Source organism: Hippopotamus amphibius, chromosome 4, assembly GCF_030028045.1.
Source record: "Hippopotamus amphibius kiboko isolate mHipAmp2 chromosome 4, mHipAmp2.hap2, whole genome shotgun sequence".
Lineage (NCBI taxonomy): Eukaryota > Metazoa > Chordata > Mammalia > Artiodactyla > Hippopotamidae > Hippopotamus > Hippopotamus amphibius.
Genome location: NC_080189.1, coordinates 42,179,980 through 42,203,731, shown reverse-complemented (window position 1 = coordinate 42,203,731; position 23,752 = coordinate 42,179,980). Strand labels below are relative to the sequence as shown.

The following is a 23,752-nucleotide window of genomic DNA, read 5'->3' as shown; positions in this document are numbered from 1 at the left end:
TTCCAGTAGGTGAAATCTTTCGCTAAGGGTCAGACTATCTTTGTCACGCTATACAATTCATGTGACCATTCTGTACACTCTTCCGCATCCCCAAAACGGAAGGAGTAACGCTGACCCTTCCTTTATGTCCGCCAGGTGAAAGAGCCTTTAATCTGAACTGAGTACTTTATTTCCGTCCAGACATAACATTAATTAATAAAATGAAAATAACACGAAGTAGTCTTATTAATCCTTTAAATTTCCTCCAGTTGAAAGGTAACCCACTATTGAAAATTGTAATCCCTACTTTGCTTCCCTTGGTGAAGTGCCAACTACTATTTTACCAGAATCTGACTTTCAGCCTCTCATTTTACTTCAGCAGACTCTAAAATTTTCTGTTATGAGTCAGAAGGAGCCAAGATGGAACCCTGAACACCAGCAATCTTGGTTCGAGTTGCTTTATATTTTGCTGGTACATTAGGACAGGATCACCTGAGAAATAAGATTTTTCACTCATCCTTTCATCTTTGAACAACACACCTTTGCCTAAAAAGAGAAAATCAAACTCAAGGTACAAATGGTGATTTCTGTCCATGTGACCTATTACACAGAAATGACAGCCAATCAAAATGTCTTAAAAATAATTATGACTATTTTTTTTACTTTTTATAAAATGGTAATAACATTTTCCTCTTTCTCTAATTCAGAGATGTGGAAATATAAAGTAAGGTTATAATATAGATCTCGAATGTCCAATTAAAGGGGGATGGATAAATAATATATGGGATACTTATATGGTGAAGGACTATAGTAATTAAGTGGCTTGACCTAAGTCTATATATGTCTTGACATGAATAGACCTTAAAAATACAATGTTGAGTAAAAAGCAGAAGTTTCAGAGTGGTATATACAGTAAACTTTGATGTAAAGTCCCCACAAGGGAGGATTCTGGGAAGATGGTGGTGGAGGCAGCAGAGTTTTGGAATTTCACTGAATCTCTACCAAAAAGAAAAAAAAAAAAAAAAAAAACAGAGCTTCTGGATAGGAAAACCAAAACCCCAAGGACAATAGTTACAACAAAACTAAATATCTCCACGAGCCCCAAAGTACAATTAAGGCAACGATAAACCACTCACAACCATGAGACTTAGGGATTATCAACATCAGTGTGGGAGAAAGCTAAAGGAAGCAATGAGATGAGTAGGAGAATCTCCAAAATAGCCCAGAGGTATTGATGACAAAGTATGGTGGGCCAGTTAGGAACCTCAGCTTAAAATGGTGTTGCCCGCTGCAATAGCAGATGAGTGCAAGGGACTCAAGATTAGAAGGACTAAGGGGCTTGAGTGGTCAGGCATCTATTGTACAAAGTCTAGAAACTGATCTACAAGAGCTCCCTTCCAAGACAGAGCCCACACTGAAAAGAAACTGCTGGGTTTGGAACCAAAATTGAGTTGGATAGAAACAAAGTGAAGAGATAATCCAGGTAAAAGTGGGCAGGGGTACAGAATCAGAAAATCTCAAAATGCAAGCAGCCATGTGTTTATGTATTTATTTATTTATTTTAACACAACATGAAAACAGTGGGAGAAGGAGTTCTGTGCATTTGAAGAAGCTACCTTGAGCCACTTCTCTTTCTAAGAGTTTTGGAAAACTAATTTCACATAAAAATGAGCAACAGAAATGTATCTAGGTCAACTCCCATACAAAGTTATTATAAGAAGAAAAAAAAAAAGAATAAGGTACAGAATTACATCCTTACAGATAGCAAAAGCATGCCAGAAGATCATGCCAAAAAAAGGATTAAAACATAACAGTATTTCAAAATGAGCGAGAAGCATTAATAAAATGGTATGACATGAAAGAACAACAAAAATCATCAGAATTGGAAAAACTCAGATATGGAATAAAAGAACTCAGAAAAGAACACAAGATTATAAAAGTAATAAAATGTAAATTAGAATGAACACAAAAAGAAGGGAATATAATAGCTGACATCTTAAGAGAAATAGAAGATGAAAAAGGAAAATTTTCAAGATAAAAAATAAATGAAGTGATAAAAAGTATTCATTCAAGAGACAGGCAAAATTATGAATACAGGCAAAGAAGATTTAAAATATGGATTTTAGAAATCCCTGACAAAGAAAACCAAATCAAGGAAACTGAGCAAATATTAAAAACTTTCCTGGAATTATAAAAAATGTACTTGAGACCACAAATTAGTTTAAAAATGAGAGAATGAGAGCACACTGTATGCCTGAGAACATCAATCTACAATAACCGACACCAAGACATAGTCTAGTTAGATGACTAAATTTTATAGAAGAAAAAAACAATCCTTTGAACTAGGCAAAAACAGCAAGTGACATAAGAAAAAGAAAATTAGATTATCATTAGGCTTTTTAATAACATATTTAAGACACTTAGGGAAAGAAATTGTGTGCCAAGGATTTTTATATCTGGAAAAACACTGACTTTCAAGTATAAAGGACAAGCCTGCTTGTTATCAATGTGCAAGAATTCAGAGAAGATTGTTCCCCTGAGTCCTTCCTGAGGCATGAACTTTAGACAGCAACTCAGCTAGAGAGATATCTGCATAAGGGCTGGTGGTGAACATCAATCTTACAGTTGCTGATAGAACTAAAACTAAAAGAGGGTGAAAAGGCAATGTATATATTGTATGGAATGGCCACATAATCAAATAATACAGTACAATGATTGAAAAGGGTGGAGAAATGGGAAAATCATATTTGAAAAACAATTTTTAGCAGACTTCCCTGGTGGCTCAGTGGTTAAGAATCCTCCTGCCAATGCAGGGGACACAGGTTTGAGCCCTGGTCTGGGAAGATGCCACATGCCGCAGAGCAAATAAGCCTGTGCGCCACGACTACTGAGCCTGTGCTCTAGAGCCCACGAGCCGCAACTACTGAGCCCCGTGTGCCGCAACTACTGAAGCCCATGTGCCTAGAGCCTGTGCTCTGCAACAAGAGAAGCCACCACAATGAGAAGCCCGAGTGCTGCAAGGAAGAGTAGTCCTCGCTCGCCATGGCTAGAGAAAGCCCGCACACAGCAACGAAGACCCAACGTAGCCAATAAATAAATTAAAAAAAAAAAGGAAAAGAAAAACAATTTTTAACTGCTCTCAATGATTATACTTATAAAATATATTAACAGTAGTAGTGTTAGGATTGACATCCCAAGGCTGTTATGTGTATAAAGAAGGATAGGTAAATGAGTAATTGTGAGATATTTTAATTCTATCAACCCCCTTGTCCTTGAGAGTTAGGACTTTGAGTGTGGAAAGAAGAAGATACAGCTATGATACAGAAGAAACTAAGAAAAAAAATCCTGCAGTCCAGAATTTGAATTTGAAGTGTCAGTATGAACTCATATATTTTATCTTAAAATAATATCTGTGAATGTATGTATGCATATTTTCTATCACTGTCAACTGAAGAAGTCTAGAAAGAATGACCAACTGAATAGCAATGACATTCCTATGCACCCAGATTGTGGTCCTAATACTATTTCCCACTAAGAGAAAACAGAACTTCTAAGAGAAATGACTGATTTCAAGTCTGGGGTTGGAAATGTATAAGATAGGATAGAAGAACTTGTCACACCAGTTAGTGAGGAAGCTATCTAAGATTATTTAGACATGTCAAAAGGACCCAGGAGCCAACATGAAGAAGTTCCTACTGGTCAAAGATGAGACAATTTGAGCTTCAGAGGGATAATAATGGGAGTAGACTGAAACTCACCAAATGTGCATAAACTCATGAGTTCATAATGATACTTTGAAGAAAACCAAGTGACTACTTTGGGATGATACTACAAAGGCAATGAATTATTTGAAAACTGGCAAGTAAAGCAAAAGAGTCAAGCATTTATCTTGCCTTTCTTAGAATGAATAGTACCATTAGCAACTGTGGCGAAAAACATCTCTAAGCTATGATGAAGATGAGGGAAAATGTCTCTAATATATTTCCACTACTAAATGAAATAAAATTGATAAATTAGAATAACACCGTTTTGCAACCTCCAATGAACTAATAGACCTAGTCATGGGGTATCAACAGCTGCTAATGCCACAAAAATAAAAGAGAAAACCACTTATGATGGCCTCCTGATGAAAGAAAAGCACCATCACTTATAGCCTTCCCAAAGAAATAAAACTGGAGTCTGATCAAGCCTCTGAATCCAGCTGCCAATTTTCAGGAAATACAGAGCACAGAGAAACATATTCAATTATACCACAGGGATGCCATCAGCAAAATGCAGAAACTCTACAAGGCAGATTCCACAGCTAAATTACAAGGAAAAGGAAGGGATGGAAAGGAAACTGGTAGATTAAAATCGACTTAAAAGACAAATTAAAAATTTAAAAACTGGGCAAGACTATGGTGTTTGGAGATACCCAGTTGGGTGATAAAGCTATAAAGCAATACAAGGAAATGATTATAGTAATACGCAGGATGTTGTTTTTATTTTTTTAGGGGGAAGGAGGAATTTATGATGGGATGAAGCATGTGGCTGGGCCTTGTGGAGTAGCTACCTATCTGTTCCTTCTTGACCTGGGCTATGTTTACAAGGGTGTTCACCTTTCAATACCTGATAAAGTTATACATTTATTTTGTGTGCTTTTCTACATTTGTTTCCTTTTACCAAGGAAAAGCTAAAAAATTAGCCACAGACAATACTACACATTGTCTATGGATTCATACAAATGAATGTAAAAGTATAAAATTTTCCAGAACCAATACCCATCAAGTTCATATGAGTGGTTTCCTCTAGGCAGGTGGTAGAAAATGGAACTGGGGGTGGGGGAGGCCAAAAGGCGTTTCAAGTTTATTTGTCACATTCTAATTCCATGAAAGAAAGATGATGTAACTATGCCAAAATCTTAGCAATGGTCAAGATGGGACATTGCAAACACATGTGTTTGTGTATTATCCTCTCCCAGTCTTTATTTTTGAATTCTAAAAATAAAAAAGAGCTTATGAGTGTACACTGTGACTATATGTAATAAATTCTCTGAAAATGTTTTGATGCCATTGACACAATGTCTGTTAAATCAAAGATAAAATCGTCGAGTCCAACTACCTTACTTGAAAATAATAATGTAGGTATGTTTGAAAAATTAGTTCCTTAACATTAAGTGAATGAAAATTTGACTGTCAAAGAAGTTTATTCACTGTGATTGTACACCTAACTGTATTCTATAGGAGAGAGAGTCAATATTGTCCTTCTGCTGACAGTAAAAAAAACTATATGATTTGTTTAGACCATCAATCATTTCCTTCTTTTGCAGAATGTCTAAGGGATTTTATTAAGATCCAGTTCAAATCAATGGAATGTCCCCAGATTATTTTCCCATTTGGAATTTTAAGATCCATTGTCTTCTCAGCCTAAATAAAGCTCTGTGTTAGAACGGATGTGGGTGCATCTGAGAATGTGTATGTGGTTAAATTAACATCAATCACTAAATATTATTCATTATTCATAATTTTGACCTTCTTGGTACTTAAGACCATGATCACCAGGTGGGAAAATCATTATAAATGTGACACATAAAACAACAATCAGCTTTTCTACGTTTTATTACCTAAATTCCACAGTAATCTCATTCTGCCATGACAGAAAATGAATGTCAGGGGGAAAAAATTGCCTCGAGTGTTTTTTTGTGTGTTTCTTTTAATTTCTATGAGCCCCATAAGAATATCAACTCACAGAAATAACACAATCAGATTTTCCTCCGTAAGCACATGTAGAGGATAAACTCACGCATGATGGCTTATGAGTGAAAAAAAAAAGCTGACCCACAGTCAAGTGAGCCTTTCGGTATTTACCAGGGAAGTAGCTGCACAGTCTCTCCATCGAGGTCTGGACTGTTGAGTTGTGAACTTGAGCAAGCTGTTCAATGATAGACACCATCAGCACACACCCTGCAGGAGAGCAGAAGAGAAGTCAGCCGTGTCACATGGAAAGCTGTGCTGGAGGATTAGGGAAAGAAAGGGGGTATGTGTTTGTCCTTAAAAACACAAACCTTTCCAAAACAGAGAACTTTTCTTTGCCATGCTTTTCATAATCGACTATGTGTGGGGATGCACTGAGCTGCAGTGTAATATGAAGTGTGGTAAGAAGATTGTGCGTTTAGGGGTCAGAAAGACTGGTTATCAGCTTACGTTTGTCACTTGTAAGCTATGTGACTTTGGGGAAGGAATTGAATCTTGCTTTATTTCCATTTCTTTTCGATCACGTGGGAGAGGGGGTGCCGTTTACAGGAGACAGTGTGTGGAAGACAGCCAGCACTGAGGAGAAGCTCAGTGGACACTGGCTCCTTTCCTGTCCCCTCTCCCTCCCTTCTGCGATAGACGGTTGCACTGTGAATAGGATCATTCCTGCCGGACACATTCTCAGCCTGTGACCTGGGGTTAGATTTTTAATTGTAGAAAAGCAGTGAAAATTGCCCAACATTTGGAATCAGAAGACCTGGGATTGAGTCCTGCCCTTGAATCTTGGACTCACCATCCATCCTTTCTAAGCCTCGGTTTCCTCAAATTAACAGTGCAACTGAAGGTGCCTTGAAATCATAACACTATTGTAAAATATTATTTTACCTCCCAGTGATACAGCACTCTGCTTGAAAGCATGTACCAATATAAGTATCTAGAAGGAAACTTGGATTAAATTAGGAGTATATTCCTTAAGCTACCTTGATGTATAATAAGTGTGAAGGCTCAGAACTGCTAGGCTAACACCCTAGAAAGTTTCTCTCACCAGGCTTGACCTTCTAAATTGCTAGGGAAGCCCAAATCTCCTTTATCCAAAGGGAGGGGACTCCCTTCTATACCCAGTGGGTTGGTTGGTCAAAGATCAATAAATCTGAGAAGAAATTGTTAGGCTTCACTGAGATAAGAGGAGTGGCACTTATTAGCAGAGATTGGCTTCCAAGGAGGCAAAAGAAGGATTACATCCAAAATAAAGAAGTTCCAGGGTGCCTGGCCCAGCAGTAAGCTCCCTATTATCCATCTGCTCAGAGAGCTGGGAACCCAAGTTCACATACAGTGTCATTAAAACCAAATTCCCATTAGGAATCCTTGAGGCAAAGTGGCTGATAACAGATGTGAATAGTACAATTGGATGTTTCAAGACAGAAAAAAATTAAACCCCCCATAAAATGAGAACTTGCCAACAAAGAGGGAGAGATTTTCACCTTTCTAGACACTGCAACACCCGACCAGGCTCTGGCCTCGGTTGTTCTGTACCCTGCAGTAAAGCTGGGCAAAGCTGGGCTCCCCAGAGCCGAGAAAGTTCAATCTTGATAACTATAGTCTTACAGCTCTGGAAGCACCTACCTCTGGGGCGTTTACCAACATCCATTACCAAGGCTGATTAGATGTGCTTTTAACCTCATCCATGCATTGAGGGTTTTATTGCATTGCAATGAATTCAGTAGCTGGTACTCATTAGCACTTTACAGTCTAAAGAGCATTTTCATATATATTTTGTTTTATTTTAAAAACTTTTCAAAAAAGATAGATGTCATGCAATCTCATTTTAGAAAAATTTTAAAATACACAGCAGTGTAAAAAAGATAAACGTCACTTAAGTCACCCAGAGATAAACTAATTTCACTTTTATTTTAAATATATAAAATATATTTAATATATGGGAATATTTTCCACATTTATAATATACTTTTACACCTTGATCTATGTCTCTGCTAATCACTTGCTAAGTTAGGTAGAGCTAAATACATTGTAATAACTGCAATTGAAAATAATTATGAATAATTACACTGCAATGTGACAAGAGGATGCAGTGTGGTATAGTTGAAAAGGGAAATGCTTTGGAATAAAAAATAAACTTTTTTTTTAATGAGGTTCAAATACAGGATCAGTCACTTAAAATGGTGAAACTCTGAGCAAGTTACCTACCCTTCTGGAACCTCTTTTTAAGAGTTTAGAACCTCTTTTTAAGAGTTTAAAGTTAGAGCATAAGTTCCTTGAGGACAGGAATGGGGTCTTGCTATCTCTAATTTTGAATGCCTGGCACAAGGGTCTGGTTTGGAAGGAGATAAGAGATGTTGGCTGACTTGAAGCGAACCGACTGGAGAGCCACCGAGGGACACTTCCGTTGTCACTTGCTGGGGGCCTCCATAGGAAAGGGTTAATGGCTGTCACTGAATTTGTGTTCTGGCTCAGTCCTCTCACTGATGGCATTGCTCACTCTTTGTTCCATCTCATTACAGGACATGGCTCCACTTCTCATCCTGGTGTGAAACAACCAGCACCCTCTCTTAAGTCAACCAGCAGATTCTATAGCAAATGGTCACGATGTGCGGTTCAGGATCAAAGAAGAACGTGGTGGAGATTGGGTCGAGATCTTATATAGCAATTACTTCATACAGAGTCTTATCAATGAGCTGCAGTATTCGGCACCCAGAATGGACTTGAAACACAGGTACCTATTTGTTTTCATCCTTGTAGTGGAAGGATGAATGCAAAGAGAATTGTGCTGCTTGAGACCAAACTGCTTCTTTGTACTTATAGATATGTGCTTTTATTTTACTCAGAGTAACCCAACAAGGACTCATGACTTTTGTGGCTCCTTAGCGCTGCTGGTTAAAATTGGAAATTAGGTAAATAAAAAGGAACCAAAAAAAAAAAGCTGTCTCTGAAGATGGGGTGGATCTTGCCACTATTGCCATTCTGCCTAGTGAAGAGTTATTATGATCAAAAGCATCCTGCAGAAAAGCAGGTAATGGGGCTTGAAATATGTAAATGCCCATGCTGGGCTCAGCTTTGATGAGTTCTGCTCACTTGGACATCCCCACCCATTTCCAGCGAGCTCAACTCCCCTTGGATTGTTAATTTAGGGTCTGCAGTGAGTTGTGTCCTGAATCCTTTAGCCGCTAGAATGGAGAAATTGACTTTGCTATAGTTTCTAATAAGAGCTTTTACTGTCTTGACAGGCTAAAAAAATGTTTTCTTTGGAGAAATGCATGGGCAGAGTAATTCCTCCCATTATAGACTATTCTTTGGCTGCTAATAAAAGGCCTGGGTCTGCTAAAGCAAGTTTGTCCAAGCTACTGTTCATTTAGGAAGTGATGAGAGTGGGTGAGAACTATGTATTTTGCTCAGTGGTCACCATCTGAAATCTCCCATATGGAAAATCTCTCCTCACCTGGCAACTGAAAATAGTGAGTATAATAGAAACAGACACACTTGATATTGTAGGAAAAGAAGCAAATAGGCCAGAATACAAACACCTGCCGCAGGAATCTGCTTCTAGACACACATCTCAGGTAGACTGTGGAATGTACCACGGAATCCTTTTGAAATGAAACAGAACTCTTGAAACTCTAATTATAATCATATCCGTGCTGGCTGGAAATTTGACCGACTGCAGAGAGCGGTCTATTAGATTTCCCATTTGTCTGAAACCTACACTTCATTGAGAAGCCTCGAAAGCACCTGGCAGTTGTCAGAACCAGGGTCAGTGTGACTACACTTCCTTTTTGACCCTGAGTTGGGGCATACATAATTCATCACATGGCTAGAATGTTCTCTGCAGATTTCAAAGAGTTTTGCATACATTATCATCTCATTCAAACTTCACAACAACTCACAGATGTAGGGATCATTCTACCAGCAATCAGAGGCTCAGAGAGGTTAGATGTCTTGCCAAGTATGTAGCTAGTGAGCAGGGGAGCTGGGACTGGAATACAGTACCAAGTTCCTTCTCAGTGCCCGCCAGGCACCATGCTGAGCTGTGAGTACACGCTGAGAACAAACCGATATGATTCCTGCCCTCTCAGAGATTATACTCTATTAGGGAAAAGAGACTGTAAACAAGTAAGCACGCATGCAATTATAAATAATTTGGGGTATTATGAAGAAAAGGAACAAGGTGAAGTAACAGAGGGCAATGAGGACGAGGGCGGTATAAACCTTAGCTAGAGCTGATAGAGAGAGAAGGCTTCTCTGAAGAACACACACAAAATGGCTAATATAATGGAAAGGAGCAAACAGGGTGAGGAGCATGGCAGTCTTTGTAGGCAGGAGGAGCTGGTACCCACTTGACGGCCAAACTGGGAAAACCTGACATTAGGAGATGAGGTGCAGGCATAGGAGGAGGTCAGGTCTGGAGGGTTTGTAGATGGCAAAAGAGGTAAGGAATCAACCTGAGAGGAATGGGAAACTGTGAGTGGGCTTTGAGGAGTGGGTTGCTGCTATTTGATCTGTGTCTTTAAAATATTATGCCGGCTGTCATGAGGAGGAAGGACCTTAGAGGGCAGAGGTGGGGGCAGAGAGATGAAGAAAGGCTATTTTGGTCCTGGAGAGAGATGATGGCTGATTGGATAGAGTAATGAGTGGCAATGGGGATGGAGGAAAATGGATAAATATGGGATCTGTTGTGGAGGTTGACCTGATTGGATTTATTAATAAATTGATGAGAAATGTGAGGAAGAGTGAGGATCAAGGATGACTCTTTTGTTTCTGGTTTGGGCCCTAGAGAGGCATAGAGTACAAGTTTTAGAGTTACACCACACCTGGACTTGGGCCCCTCATCCCTGTTGGACCAACATGACATTATCAAGCGTATTCCCCAATCTGAACCCTCTCTCTCCACTCAATGCCCCTCCACAAACACCTAAATTCTGTTCTTAGATTTCCCTAATTGGGTGGGAACAGGGAATATAGTTTTATATGTTGTAATTCTAATCAACAACATTTATCCCAGACCCTTCTCATGTTGGAGAAAGAAAAGAAAATAAGAAAGAAAGGCAGGAAAACAATCACCTAAAATGATCCTACTGCCAGCCTTGTTTCCTGAAGATATTAGTTACCAAGCCAGAGATGGTAGCACACAGCCCAGGTGTGAACACTGCACCTTCACTTTTTCTTCAGCTTTCTCTCTCAGTCTAGACATGGATAGGGAGAGGGGGTAGGAGAAGAAAAGAGAGTGGAAGTGAAGAAAGAGAAGGGGGAAGCTATGGTACAGCAGAGAGTGAAGAATTTGGGGGTCAGACAGACCTGGGTGCAAATCTTGCTTCTATTACCTACAAGTTGTTGTATTTGGCAGGATGGTTAACCTCTCTGAACCCAGATTTTGGTATCCGCAGAATAGAATAATAAATCTCCCTTGTGTGGTACATTAAAAATGGCCACAGACTTTTTACACTTCCTCCCATGAAGAGGTGATGTCTATTTTTCAGGCCTTTGAATCTGGCCTTGTGACCTTGCTTTGATCAGTAGAATGCAGAAGAAGTGACAGCATGTCAGATCCAAACCTAGACCTCAAGAGGCCTTGCATCTTCCATTTTTTCCATGTAGAAGTTCACAGTGATGAGCGTGAGCTAGCCTGCCGAAGAGGCTACGTGAAGGGAAACCCCAGTAACAGTACGCCAACTACCAGATTTGTGAATGAGGCCGTTCTAGATATCCAGCCTCTCTCACACCACCATCTACCAATGAGTGCAGCAGCAGACGTGAGCCTAGCTGAGACCAGCTAAAGGATCACCGAACACTGCCCAGTCAAAAACTGCCAACCCACAGGATTGTGAACTAATAAATGATTGGTGTGTAAGTGTGCAGTGGCTTGTAATTCAGTAAAGCCTATCTGAAACACCTGGCAAAAGTGTTATGAGGATTAAGTGACACAGCACATAAAATGCACACCACATGATGTGCATTTGCCTGGCATGGAGCAAGCGTTTAACAAATGTTAGTTTTTGTCCCACCTGATGAGGCCACCATAAGGCAAAGATGCATTCTCCATGACTCTTTTAAAAATAGAAGCTCAGAAACTGTTTTTTGAAAAACATGTTGTATTATCAACAATCTATTTACTTTTCTATGGTTGAATTTTGCTTTATTGCAGATATCTTGTATTTTCAATATATTTGGGCAGATTAGGCTCTGTGTCCTAACCCAACCATCACCTGGAACGTTGCTTTTATGAGAAAGTGCTCAGTGAGTTCCAAACTGCCAGCTCTCTGAAGAACATCGGCAGTGAGAGAGGTGCTATATTGGACAATTACTCGTGAGATCAAGGCTAAGGACATCCAAAGGAGAGCAGAGCCCAAGCAAAAGCAGCGAGAGGAAATTAGCAGACTATGCTGAGAAATGCAAAATGGTTGGCTTGGCTACTTTAGAAATATATAAAAAATTAATAATAAACACATGAGAGTGAAGAGCCATTCCATCCTGTTCTCATTCAACACGTACTGACTAGCACCCACTTTGTGCTCAGAAGCTTGAGGATACAAAGGAGAATAAGAGAAGACAAAGGGCAATAGGGAACACTGGGGATTAAGTGCTTGGTGGAGGGAACTGTTAGTGCTTTGGAAGCACAGAGGAGGAAGAAACTAACTCTGCCTTGGGTAAGCAGTGACAGCGTGCCGGAGGAGCTGCCTGTTAAGTGATGGGAGGATGTTATTCTACAGAAAAAAGGCAGGAAAGGCCTTCAAGAAGAGAGGGGTAGCATTTCTAAAGACTTGGACATGAGAAGAAGAGTTGGCCAAGACTAGAGTCCAGGCTCCATGGGGAAGGATGAGCGAAAGAGTTAGGAAGGCATTAGATCATGAGGAGGCTTGAAGGTCAGGTGACAGAGCACCGGCTTCATGCTCTAGAGTGCAGACCAATGGTTTTCAAACATTTTGCTCTGAACCCCCCAAGGAAATTTGAAAAACTATCTACACTTCTACATTTTAATGGATGTTAAAATATTATTAATGGATATCAATTTTATTAGTTGCAAGATTCCAGGAAGATTGTAAATATTGCAATAGAAATATTACATTAATCTTCTATATGTTTCTAAAGGAATCTAAATATTATAGTGACTTATACCTACTCTCACCAACTTAAAAAATATATGATCAAATTCTTCTTTCACAGTGAAAAATTTACATGATAATTCCTCTCCTTGAATTCATATTTCATTGAAAAGTCTCCTTCATTGAATTTTTCTTCCACTAGAGTTTTATCCCAACGTGATGTATTTTTATGGTTGGAAGTATTTTTTCACACTATTATAGTTCTTAACACTAAAAATATGTATATAATTTAAACAAAAACTTTAATTTCTTGTGAATAAAACACTAAAAGTATTAAAAAATTCTTCTGGATAGAGTTTTCTTTATTAGTAAAATTAACTTATTAAGCAATATGTATTGCCAATTTGATAAACAATTTCTAAATAATAAAGGTAAAATTTTCTTGGCATCACATCTTTTAATGAGATGGTTGGGCTATTTAAATTAGTACCTAAATCTGTTGAAAAATATTATTTATTTATATAAATAGACATGTTCATGTCAAGTATCTTGTCTGTTTTTCTTTTTTTCTTTTTCTTTTTTTATTGAACTATAGTTGACTTACAATGTTGTGTTAATTACTGCTGTACAACAAAGTGATTCAGTTATACATATATATATATACATTCTTTTTTAATATATACTTTTCTATTATTGTTTATCATAGGATATTGAATATAGTTCTTTGTGCTATACAATAGGACCTTGTTGTTTATCGATTTTATATATAAAAGCTTACATCTGCTAACCTCAATGTTTTTATTTTTCATTTTTAAAGAGGTAAGTGCTGAGAAAACATGCTTACTTAAATAAGTAAATGAGAATGGAAGGACTTTTTTTATGGTACTGTCACCCAATTCTTTAACTCCTTCTGAGTTAAATGTCAAAAATCTGAGAGTGATGGATCATTGAAAATTATCTGTCTCCCTTCAATTGTTTTGAAAGCAAAGAACTAAAAACCACCTGACTTGCAAAAACATTTGTTACCCAATCAATGGAGTCTTTCACTTTCTCAATTTATGAGAAATATAAAAAAAAGTTTTACTAAGACTTAGCTTTTAATTTTACCTACTACAATTTTGTTTAGAGAGACCTGTTAAGACCTAATATACTCAGAAAGAATTGGCAAGTTGAAATATTATTCTTTTCAATACACCTTTGCCTATACAATATTTTAAGTAAAATTCTTTATTTTACTGCATACTTCATAGATATTTTTGTCAAATGTTGGTGCTGTAGATTTAGTTCACTCAAACTATGAAAAAAGTCCTCTGTATAAACCCACAAAATCAGATCTTATTATCAAAGAAATTAACCAATCAGATTTTCTTTCAGAAGAAGTATGACTTGATTTTTCCAATTACTTCTATATTTGAATTCTAAGATAGAGACAGAGGATGGATGGATAGAAAAAGATGGATGAATGGGTGAGTGTGTGGATGGATGAATGAATAGATGGATGAATAGAAAGAAGGGTAGACAGGACTTCCCTGGTGGCACAGTGGTTAAGAATCTGCCTGCCATGTAGAGAACGGACTTGAGGACACGGTGGGGGGGGGGGGCACACTTGGGGGCACGAAGGGGAAGCTGGGATGAAGTGAGAGAATAGCACTGACATATATACACTACCAAATGTAAAATAGATAGCTAGTGGGAAGCTGCTGCATAACACAGGGAGATCAACTCCATGATGGGTGATGACTTAGAGGGCTGGGATAGGGAGGGTGGGAAGGAGTAGCGGGAGGGAGGGGATATGGGGATATACATATAAATACAGCTGTTTCACTTTGTTGTATAGCAAAATCTGACACAACAGTGTAAAGCAAATATATTCCAACAAAAAGCTTAAAAAGAAAATAAAGTACCCCCCAACCCAGGAAATATCTAAAAAAAAAAAAAAGAAAAGAATCTGCCTGCCAATGCAGGGGACACGGGTTTGATTCCTGGTCCAGGAAGATCCCATGTGCAGCAGAGCAACTAACCCTGTGCACCACAATTACTGAGCCTGCGAGCCACAACTGCTGAGCCCATGAACCACAACCACTGAAGCCCACATTCCTAGAGCCTGTGCCCTGCAACAAGGGAAGCCACCGCAATGAGAAGCCGGCACACAACAATGAAGAGTAGCCCCTGCTCGCCACAACTAGAGGAAGCCCGTGCACAGCAACAAAGACCCAACGCAGCCAAAAAATAAATACAAATAATAATAATAAATTAAATTAAATAAATAAATACAAGAAGGGTAGACAGATGATGAATAAATGGATAGACAGGTGGATAGACAGATACGTTTTATCCACAAACTCACTTGCTGACTTGAAATGTTCTCACCTGCCAGCAAAGGCTTATACTGAAAAATGTCTTACAAATGTTTTGTTGAAAGAAAAAGATGTTTAACTTTAGATTGTCTACTTACCAGTTCAAATTTAGAAATTAATCAAAACAATAAAACAAGATCCAAACTCTATAAATAAAAACCTAGATTGTTTTGAAAGGAAATATACCTGAATATCAGCAGTGATCATCTGAGTTTTGGGATTACAATTGATTTTATTTTTTAAAAGTATTCTGTATTTTTAAAAATGTCTATGAGTCATGTGCTCTTTTATAACTAGAAAAAAACTAATAAATTGTATTTTATCAAACAATTTCTCATTGAATAAGCTTTTTAATAGTTGCCTTCTACCTCAATATGTTTTAGGAAAACATGAAAAGACCTTTGGACCTTTGTTCTTTCAGCTCTCTGCTAGGTGTTTTCACAAACTATATCTCATTTAATCCTCACAGCACCCTCATGAGATTGGGACCTCCCATTTTACAAATGAGAAATAAGAGGCTCAGAGAGATTAAGCAATATATCTAAGTCCTTTCAGATAAACTGTGATTCAGCTGCTCACTGGCTAGCTGGTGATTCCAATCCAGATCTACTGAACCTTGAAATTTATACTCTGCTGAGTGTTACACTACATACATTAAAATTTTGGATTTTGAAAGTGAAAACTCTCAATCATGTGAATTAAAATAGTCATTGCTATACCGAAGTCTATACGATTTGTGAATATTGTTTCCCAATATTCTTTTCACTTTCTGATGATGTTTTCTGGAGAACAGAGTGCGTAAATTTAATATAGTACAAGTTACCAATTTTTTCTTTTTGTACAGTTCTTTTGATAGCATGTCTAAGAGTCTTTACCCAATCCAAAGTCACAAAGATTTTCCTCCTGCACTTTTTCTAGAAGTTTTAATTTTAGCTTTTACTTTGACCTCTATGATCTATTTTGAGTTAACAATTGTGTATGATTTGAAGAAAGGAATTAGATAGTGTCAGTTTTCCAACAGCGTTCTTCAAAATTTTTTGACTATTCTGGCTTCTTTTCATTTCCATATAAATTTTAGGATTAGCTTGCCAGTTTCTGGCAAAAAAAAGGATGATACAATTTTGAATGGAATTGTGTTTTGTCTGTAGGTCACTGTGGGGAGTATCGCCACCTTAACATTACTGAGTCTTGTGATCCATTAGTGGGAAGCATCTCTCCATTTCTGTAAAGCATCCTTTAACTTTTCTCAGCAACATTTTATAGTTTTCTGTGTAGAGTAATTTCTTTTGTTAAATTTATTCCTAAGTATTTTTATTATATTGTGAATAGAATTGTTTTCTTAATTTCAGTTCTTGAATGTTTGGTGCTAATATAAATAAATATAATTGATTTTTTATATTAATCTTGCATCCTGGAGCCTTGTTAAACTCTTATTAATTCTAGTAGTTTTACTGTAAATATCTTAGGATTCTCTACATTCAGGAATGTGTTGTCTGAAAATAGACAGTTTTACTTATTCTTTTATTTGAGAGCCTTTATTATTTTTCTTTCTTTATTAAACTGAGTAGAATCTTCAAAACAATGTTAACTACAAGTGGTGAGAGTGGACATCCCTACCATGTTTCTGATTTTAGGAGGAAAGCATTCAGTCTTCCATCATTAAGTAGGTTAGCTGCAGGGTTTTCATAGAAGCGCTTTATCAAGTTGAAGTTCCTTTATCTTTCATAACTTGTTGAGAGGTTTTAACATGGGTGGGTGGTGGATTTTGTCATAATTTTTCTATTTCTATCGGGATGATAATGTAGTTATAGCCTCTATTCTACTAATTTGGTATATCTTATTAATTGATTCTCAGATGTTAAAACAACCATGCATTCCTAGGATAAACCCCACTTGGTCATGGTGTATGACCCATTTTATATGTTGCTAGATTCAGTTTGTTATTATTTTATTAAGGGTTTTTGCATCTATGTTCGTAAGGGATATTGGTCTATTATTTTCTTTCCTTGTGATGTCTTTGTCTGGATTTGGTATTAGTGTAAAAGAACGATCTGGGAAGTCTTCCTCTTACATTTTATGAAAGAAAGAGAATGTATTCAAATGAGTTGGTGAATACATTCAAGGTTGCAGCTAGTTCTCCAATTTCCCTCAGTTTTCACTTTTCTTACGATCTTTCAGGTCTTCCCAACACATGTACAGTTTCCCAGTCAATCAGGGATATTGACAGGGAGACCTTATCTTAGCCCTTCTATGACACTCATATTACCAGGGTCTCCCTACTAAATTTCTGGCTGATTTTCCATGTCCCATCTAGGGACAAAACCTTGAGCTAGTAAAGCTGCAGTTTCTCCTCGTTAATTCCCAATGGAGTCCATCAGTTTTAACCAACAAAGCCCGGTATCTTTGAATCCTGGTTGAATCAAGTCTGCTGCATTAGCAGTAGACCTGCTGGTTTTTGCAGCCAGTTCCACAGTGATGAAACTACTATTCTCATTAACTAAGCTGAGGGCAAGTGTGGATGGAGCAGACTCAGGCAAAAAGGTCACAGTTTCACTGTTCTTCCTGAAGTTCAAGCAGTTTTTCAAGAATAAACATTCCTCAATTGATTGTGTGCCATTGGTTGATTGTTAGTGTCCTGAAGAGGTCACTTGTGACAGTCTTTCCAGTTTTATGCTTGGCCTTTCGCACAGAGGACTCACCAACCCCTCATGCCATCATAATCAGAATTCCCTCTTGCACTTGTTTATATCTGAAGGAATCTGGGGGTTATGTTTAATAAAATAAAGGGCACGTTAACCTGCTGTAATTGGCATTTGAATTTTGTTAAACTGTGGGAGTCATACTGTAGACGATGGACTTTGTCCCCGTAAAGAGTTAGATGGGAACTTTGTCCTCTACACTAACATTGAAAAACAACTACTTTATGAGAGAAAGGATATGGTAATGGAGTAATTTGTTTTCCTTTCCAGATTCTGAGTATGAAGTCCAGGAAAAAAAGTTTGATTATCAACCCCCTCTCCCTCAAAGGCAAAAGCAAAACAAAACAAAACAAAACAAAACAAAAAACCCTTCAACCCACAGCTTACTCTTTATCTACTAATTTCCACGATATAGTCACGTCTATTTGGTGAGTCACTTTGGGACTAAGTCACAAAAATTCTCTGCAATACTCTCTGGTGTTTAGTTTGAAGAAATGCTTTTTAAAGCATTTCTGTGAGTGATAGGCATTGAAAAAAAATTACAACTCATTTGTAACCTCATCACTCACAGATAACCCTACAACCACTATTGCCATTTTGTTGTTCCTCCTATCTGGGAAGAGAGCTGTATAAATAGAGAGATGGACACATTATAACTCTATGGGGATTTTACTCTGCTTAATGCTTTGCAACATTCTTATTTCCCCCTCTTTCTCATAGTACATTTAAACTATGATCTAGTTTACTGCCCCCCTTCCCTCCAAAAGAGAAATTTATTCACTTTTTTCTTGAGGAAAAGCATACTGCCCTCTTGGAGTCTTTCAGCTTTGCTCATTTTGGGACCTTTCCCCAGAATTGTGGTCCTCTCTCTAGCGTGTCTCTGTGGTCTTTCTCTTCAGGGTTATGACCCAGAGCAATCCAGGAAAAAAAAGAAGGCAAAGATGAATTCAGTGAAAATTAAGATGAACAGAAACCTACCATCTGTGCCAAGGTTGGGGTTAAATTCTGTGATAATCTAAAAATCAAAATAGGGGATTAAAGAGAGGGGAAGTGTGACGAGTGAGGGACAAAATGCAGATGGGGCCGCAGCTGCAGCCGGGAACCAGTGGGCGCCTGGCTGCACCTTGAGGGTCTGCAGGACCCGCCAGGCTGGAGGTGAGCAGCGGGTCCGCAGGGGGTGACCGTGGACTCTGTCGACACCAGCCCACGAGCTGCACCAGCCATGACACGCCACTGTGGGAGCTCTGAGGGCCGAGGACCGTAAGCTTCAGGTGATATACAAGCCCTCCCCGAGAACTGAGCGCAACCCTCAGAGAGGGGAGACGGAAGAGAGCCCTCAATTATCCGGAGAAGACTAAATCTAAACACCCGAGTGGAAAGATGACATGTTTTCTGCCCTCAGCAGCAACAGTGGTGGCTTATGAACAAGTGCTCAGGTACAGAGAAATAGAGAAAATGACATTTCTGTACATGTACATTGTGATCACAAATTTTCAACCTTCTCTGCTGGCTCTGTCTAAATCTTTCCTATTTTTTTCAGTGACACTGTCGTTTTACCATTCAGGCTGGCTGAAAGCTTAGGATCACTTCTTCCTCTTTATCATTCAAATTATAAAGTCCTCTCTGACCACTGTGCCTGTGATGTGGGGGTGGGGAGAGGAGATGTTAATGGACTCGGAAGGCATTTTATATATTTAATCAAACATGAATCAGATAAAAGGATTGTTTTTTTTTAACTCTTTAAAAACTTCCTGAGCACCAAATAGTGCTTAAAAAAAACCCCAAAACTCAATTAATTTAAATATCAATGACTTAGAAACATAAGGATTGCTTTGCCCCTAAATCACCCATGTAAAGAAAATGATGTTTTGCAAAAATGAACATGACTTTTATTGATTTCATAACATTTGAAAAGTGGCTGAAAGAGGCCCTGACTGTTCCAGCACGGTAGAATCAGAGTTTGCTTAGTGATCAAATGGAATGTACAATTCAGTGCAAAGGAATTATGGTAAATTATGGTAAATTGTGGTAAATGGGAAAGAGGCCATTGCGGCTTTGCATAGCTTAGTTCTGATTTTGGAATATGCTCAAGGCCATGCCCTCCAGATCTGCTGTCTGGTTCCCCACTGCAAAGGCTCCTCTTGGTATAGGAGCTGGGAGTGTTTGCTTACAATGGGGGATGGGGATGCTGGCTCTATCATTCAGTAACTCCTACGGTGGCTCCTTGTGGAGTATCTCTCCAGTCACAAAGAGTCCCCACTTCCGTGACAGCTGCCCCCTTCCTCCACGACCCTGGCAGCCACATCTGCACTGTGAGCTCTTCTCACTCTCCCCTGCCTCTTATTCAGTGATCTAAAGACTTAGCCCAGGTTCTCTCTGCCAGGAGGTTAGACTGACAACCAGAAGAAGAGTCCATCTCTGTGTGGGTTGACCTCTTACGCGGAAACTCTAGACTGTGGGAGCCAATGAGTTGGAAGGCATGTGGTCCTGCTTTTCATCTGAAAATTGTTGGGATTCATAGAAGCCCAACTGGCAATTCCTCCTCTTCTCCTGCCCCCTCCATGAGGCTCTTCCTCTTACCACCAGCTGTGAGTGAGTTTACTTCGCTGCTTCCTAAGACGCTTGCACATTTGGCCAGTGACTAAGGGCATCCTCAGGTCCCCTTTCAGGAGACACCTCCCACCCCCACAGTTGCTGGGGGTGTTGGTGCTGAAAGCGCATACTCGATCCACAAAATCATGGTGTGACAAAATGGTTATTTTAAAATTTCTTATGCAATAATAGATAACCAGAACAACCGCATCCTGGAATCCCCTCAACACCTCCTTCTAACTCTCCATGCCTCATTGGGAATGGGGCACGGAAGGCAATGAGTATCTTATGTCGACTTTACAGAGGTGGAAGGCCAAGTGTTTCAGATGCCACAACCATTCTAGAAGTAGAACTGATTTCACTAAAGTCTTTCTCAAGTGTATTTCCATTTGACAAGCTTTAGGTGTTTGTTTTGAGAAAATAGAAGGTGGTAAATAATTATTTGATGGAACCAAATAGTGGGTGGGGATAACCTCCCAGGCATGGATCCAGTGGGGCCACAGTCCTCTGCTTCCAGTCCTGTGGAGGACAGATTTGCAGGGAATCTGGGTCTTAAGGTTTTAATTTAAAAGAAGACTTTGAAATCAGAGTTGTGTTCCTTAACATGCATAATGACTGGAAATCATGGTTTTTCAGGAAATAGGACTAATTCAGATATTTTTCTGTACTGTCTCCAGAAATAATTTATATGGGTCACAATCTGTGTCCAACTTTTCATTTGTAAAAGAATGGCCACCATACTTATCCCTTGTGTTCTTTATCTGGCTTCTTAAACCAGGATTTTATTTTGAGATCTGCACATTGAATAATTACTACTCAGGCTTCTGAGTATCCTTGTCTCCATGCACTGACCCATTGAAAGCCCTGACCCTGTTCTGGAATCTCCAGGTAAAACATGAGTTTCAAAAGTCTTACCCTACTTTTGCTCCTCTCCAAAACAAACAAAACAAAACAAACAAAAACACCAAACAACAACAACTTGGAAATAAAACACTTCAATAAAAGATAAGTGAAAGAGCCATATCTCAGTCAATATTCAATGTTTCTAGGTGACTGTCCTTTTATTGCCAACTCCGGACTCACTGAGAGAAAGAAGAAAACAAAGACTGTTGAATCCTTACTGTGTGCAAATACCATAAATTTACATGCATGACCTCAATTCTCACAACATCCCCATGAAGTGGGTATTGTAAGCCTGGTTTCAGTAGGAACACAGAGGCATGGACGTGTTAAGTAAGTTGCTCAAAGTTTCAGACTGTAAGGGACGGAGCAGAGGCGGAGGCGGTAGCAGTAATGCAAAGGTCAAAGTCCATCTTCTTTCTACTGTGTAATGCTGCCCACTGTCCTGAAAGGCAGTGAGAATTTCAGACTCTTATAGTTGCCCATCCAGGCAGAAAAAATTCCAGTCACCAATGAGGTGGAAGACTTTTAATTCAGACTAGCAACTGTATATAGTTGCATGCTTCTATACACACAGATGCGCATATAGTGTGAACGCTTACCCTAAGACTCAAAATGTTCTATGCTGGTGAGGTTTTTGGTGCCTTATTTGGAATCTTGTAGCTATGGATGTCATTAAATGGGTGATTTACTATGTAAGCCAAGTATTTGACCCCATGATGTCCACATTAAAAATACATAGAATATTTACGTACCTATACAGACACGGCCATTGGAGTGTCTGGTGCTGGGCTGGTTGTCATAGGCTGGAGAGGCCGAGGTGTGAAGGGTCAGGAGAAAGAACACAGGAGCAGCCGTAAGGATTTTCCAGGGAGACTTCATCTCGGAGCTATTGCACCAGGAGACACCAGCCTGGCCACAGAAGCTGCCGGCTAAGGGATGCTGACGTTGAGGCCGAAGAAAAGATCAGTCTCTCTCCCCTTCTATTCTGTCCTCTGACACACACACACCACACTCACATACACACTTTTCACTACGGCAGAACACTGAGAGAGGGCTGCACTGGCCTGGGTCTGGGAAGAGCTGGAGGAGCCCCTGGCACCCAGTTCTTCTAAGCTACGAACTGCAGGAAAAGGAAAAACCCAGGTTGCAGCGGCGGCAGCAACACGCCTTTCTTCACTTGCCGGCTGAAGTCCGTGACCGTGAGCCCCAGGAACCTCGAGGTCTGCCGGAATCGTCCCGTGGCCTCGTTAGGAGGCCCTTCCTCTTTTGTTCTTGCAAAACAAAACTAAACTCAAAATAAAACCGAAGAAGAAAACCTCAACCACAAACACCCCACCCTTTAGCAATTTGATCAGGAGTGTTCACAGACTGTAGAAATTATAATCCATTATATTCAGAAGTTATTCAGTTTTGCTCCAGTTTTATATGATGAGGTTGGGCTTCTTATATTGTTGCTAAAGAATATTCTGGTCAAGTAGTTATTTTCCTCTGGAGAAATTGGATTATTCCCTGAAGGGTCGAGTTTTCTCAAGGCTGTTCATTGGTGTTCAGAAAATGAACGATGGGACAGTAATGGGGCAGTCAACACGGCTGGATTTTCAATCTAATAAGAAAAGAGATGAGCCGAAATTAACGAATTCATATTTACTTGGCTGTGCACGACGCATCTCTTTCCTCCAGAATTTCAAAGTGTGTTTACATCCCTCACCTGTGAATGCTTTGTTCATTTTTAAGAGACTGATTTTGTATTTTGAAGATGAGAGCTGAACGCTAGGTTTCCAAGAGGAGACAAAAATAAAAAACAAGCAAACAAAAAAACCCCAAATTAAAAACTAAACCAGATCTTAGATAGAGAAAAGACATATAATCTAAACGCTTTGTTCTAAAATAAGATACAGCAAAGTCACAAGCCATTCTCTGACGAGATAAGGGGCAACGTGTCACAGTCTAGGTAAGCCTGGGGGATCATGCAATTAATAGTCTCCCTGTTTAGGCTCTGAGAAAAGCTAATAATAAACTTTATGAAATATTATAAAAGGGAGCAAAATTGGTAGAGATTTCTCCTCCTGCTTCTCCTCCTTCTTTTACTTAAGGAATAGCGTTTTAAGCAGCAGGTAGAATTTTAGAGTTGTGTTCTTTCCAGGATGTAGGAAATACCAATTTTTATGGTTTGAAGACTTCTTGTGTAAGCATCAGCTTAACAAATGGCAATTTGTCAAATCTCTGAATCTGCAGCAGAGATGTCACACACCGGAGTGTTTCCCTACTTAAGCCCCCAGCACTGGTTGGGCCAACGAATGCCATGGGTGTCTCTGGTCACCATAGGCCCCTGGCTTCCTTTGAGGCTGAGCTACTGGTTCACAAGGTCTCTGATCCTGTGGCCAAGGGAGGCTCTGGAGGTCACCAGGACCAACAGAGGGGTCAGGGCCAAGAGAAAT

General features: G+C 39.2%; 1 protein-coding gene across 2 annotated transcripts in view; it reads right to left on the bottom strand.

The window, feature by feature from the left end:
* Positions 1-22,193, bottom strand: part of AOAH (acyloxyacyl hydrolase) — a 163,846-nt gene extending 141,653 nt beyond the window's left edge. Inside the window, exons 1-2 of one of the 2 annotated variants that reach the window (XM_057732690.1) lie at positions 22,067-22,193; positions 5,826-5,921 (exon numbers count right to left, since the gene is read on the bottom strand). In XM_057732690.1, the coding sequence (XP_057588673.1) occupies positions 5,826-5,921; positions 22,067-22,193 (223 nt within the window). The remainder of the gene's footprint in view (positions 1-5,825; positions 5,922-22,066) is intronic. The other variant, XM_057732692.1, reaches the window with a different exon arrangement.
* Between the last annotated feature and the right edge of the window lie 1,559 nt (positions 22,194-23,752).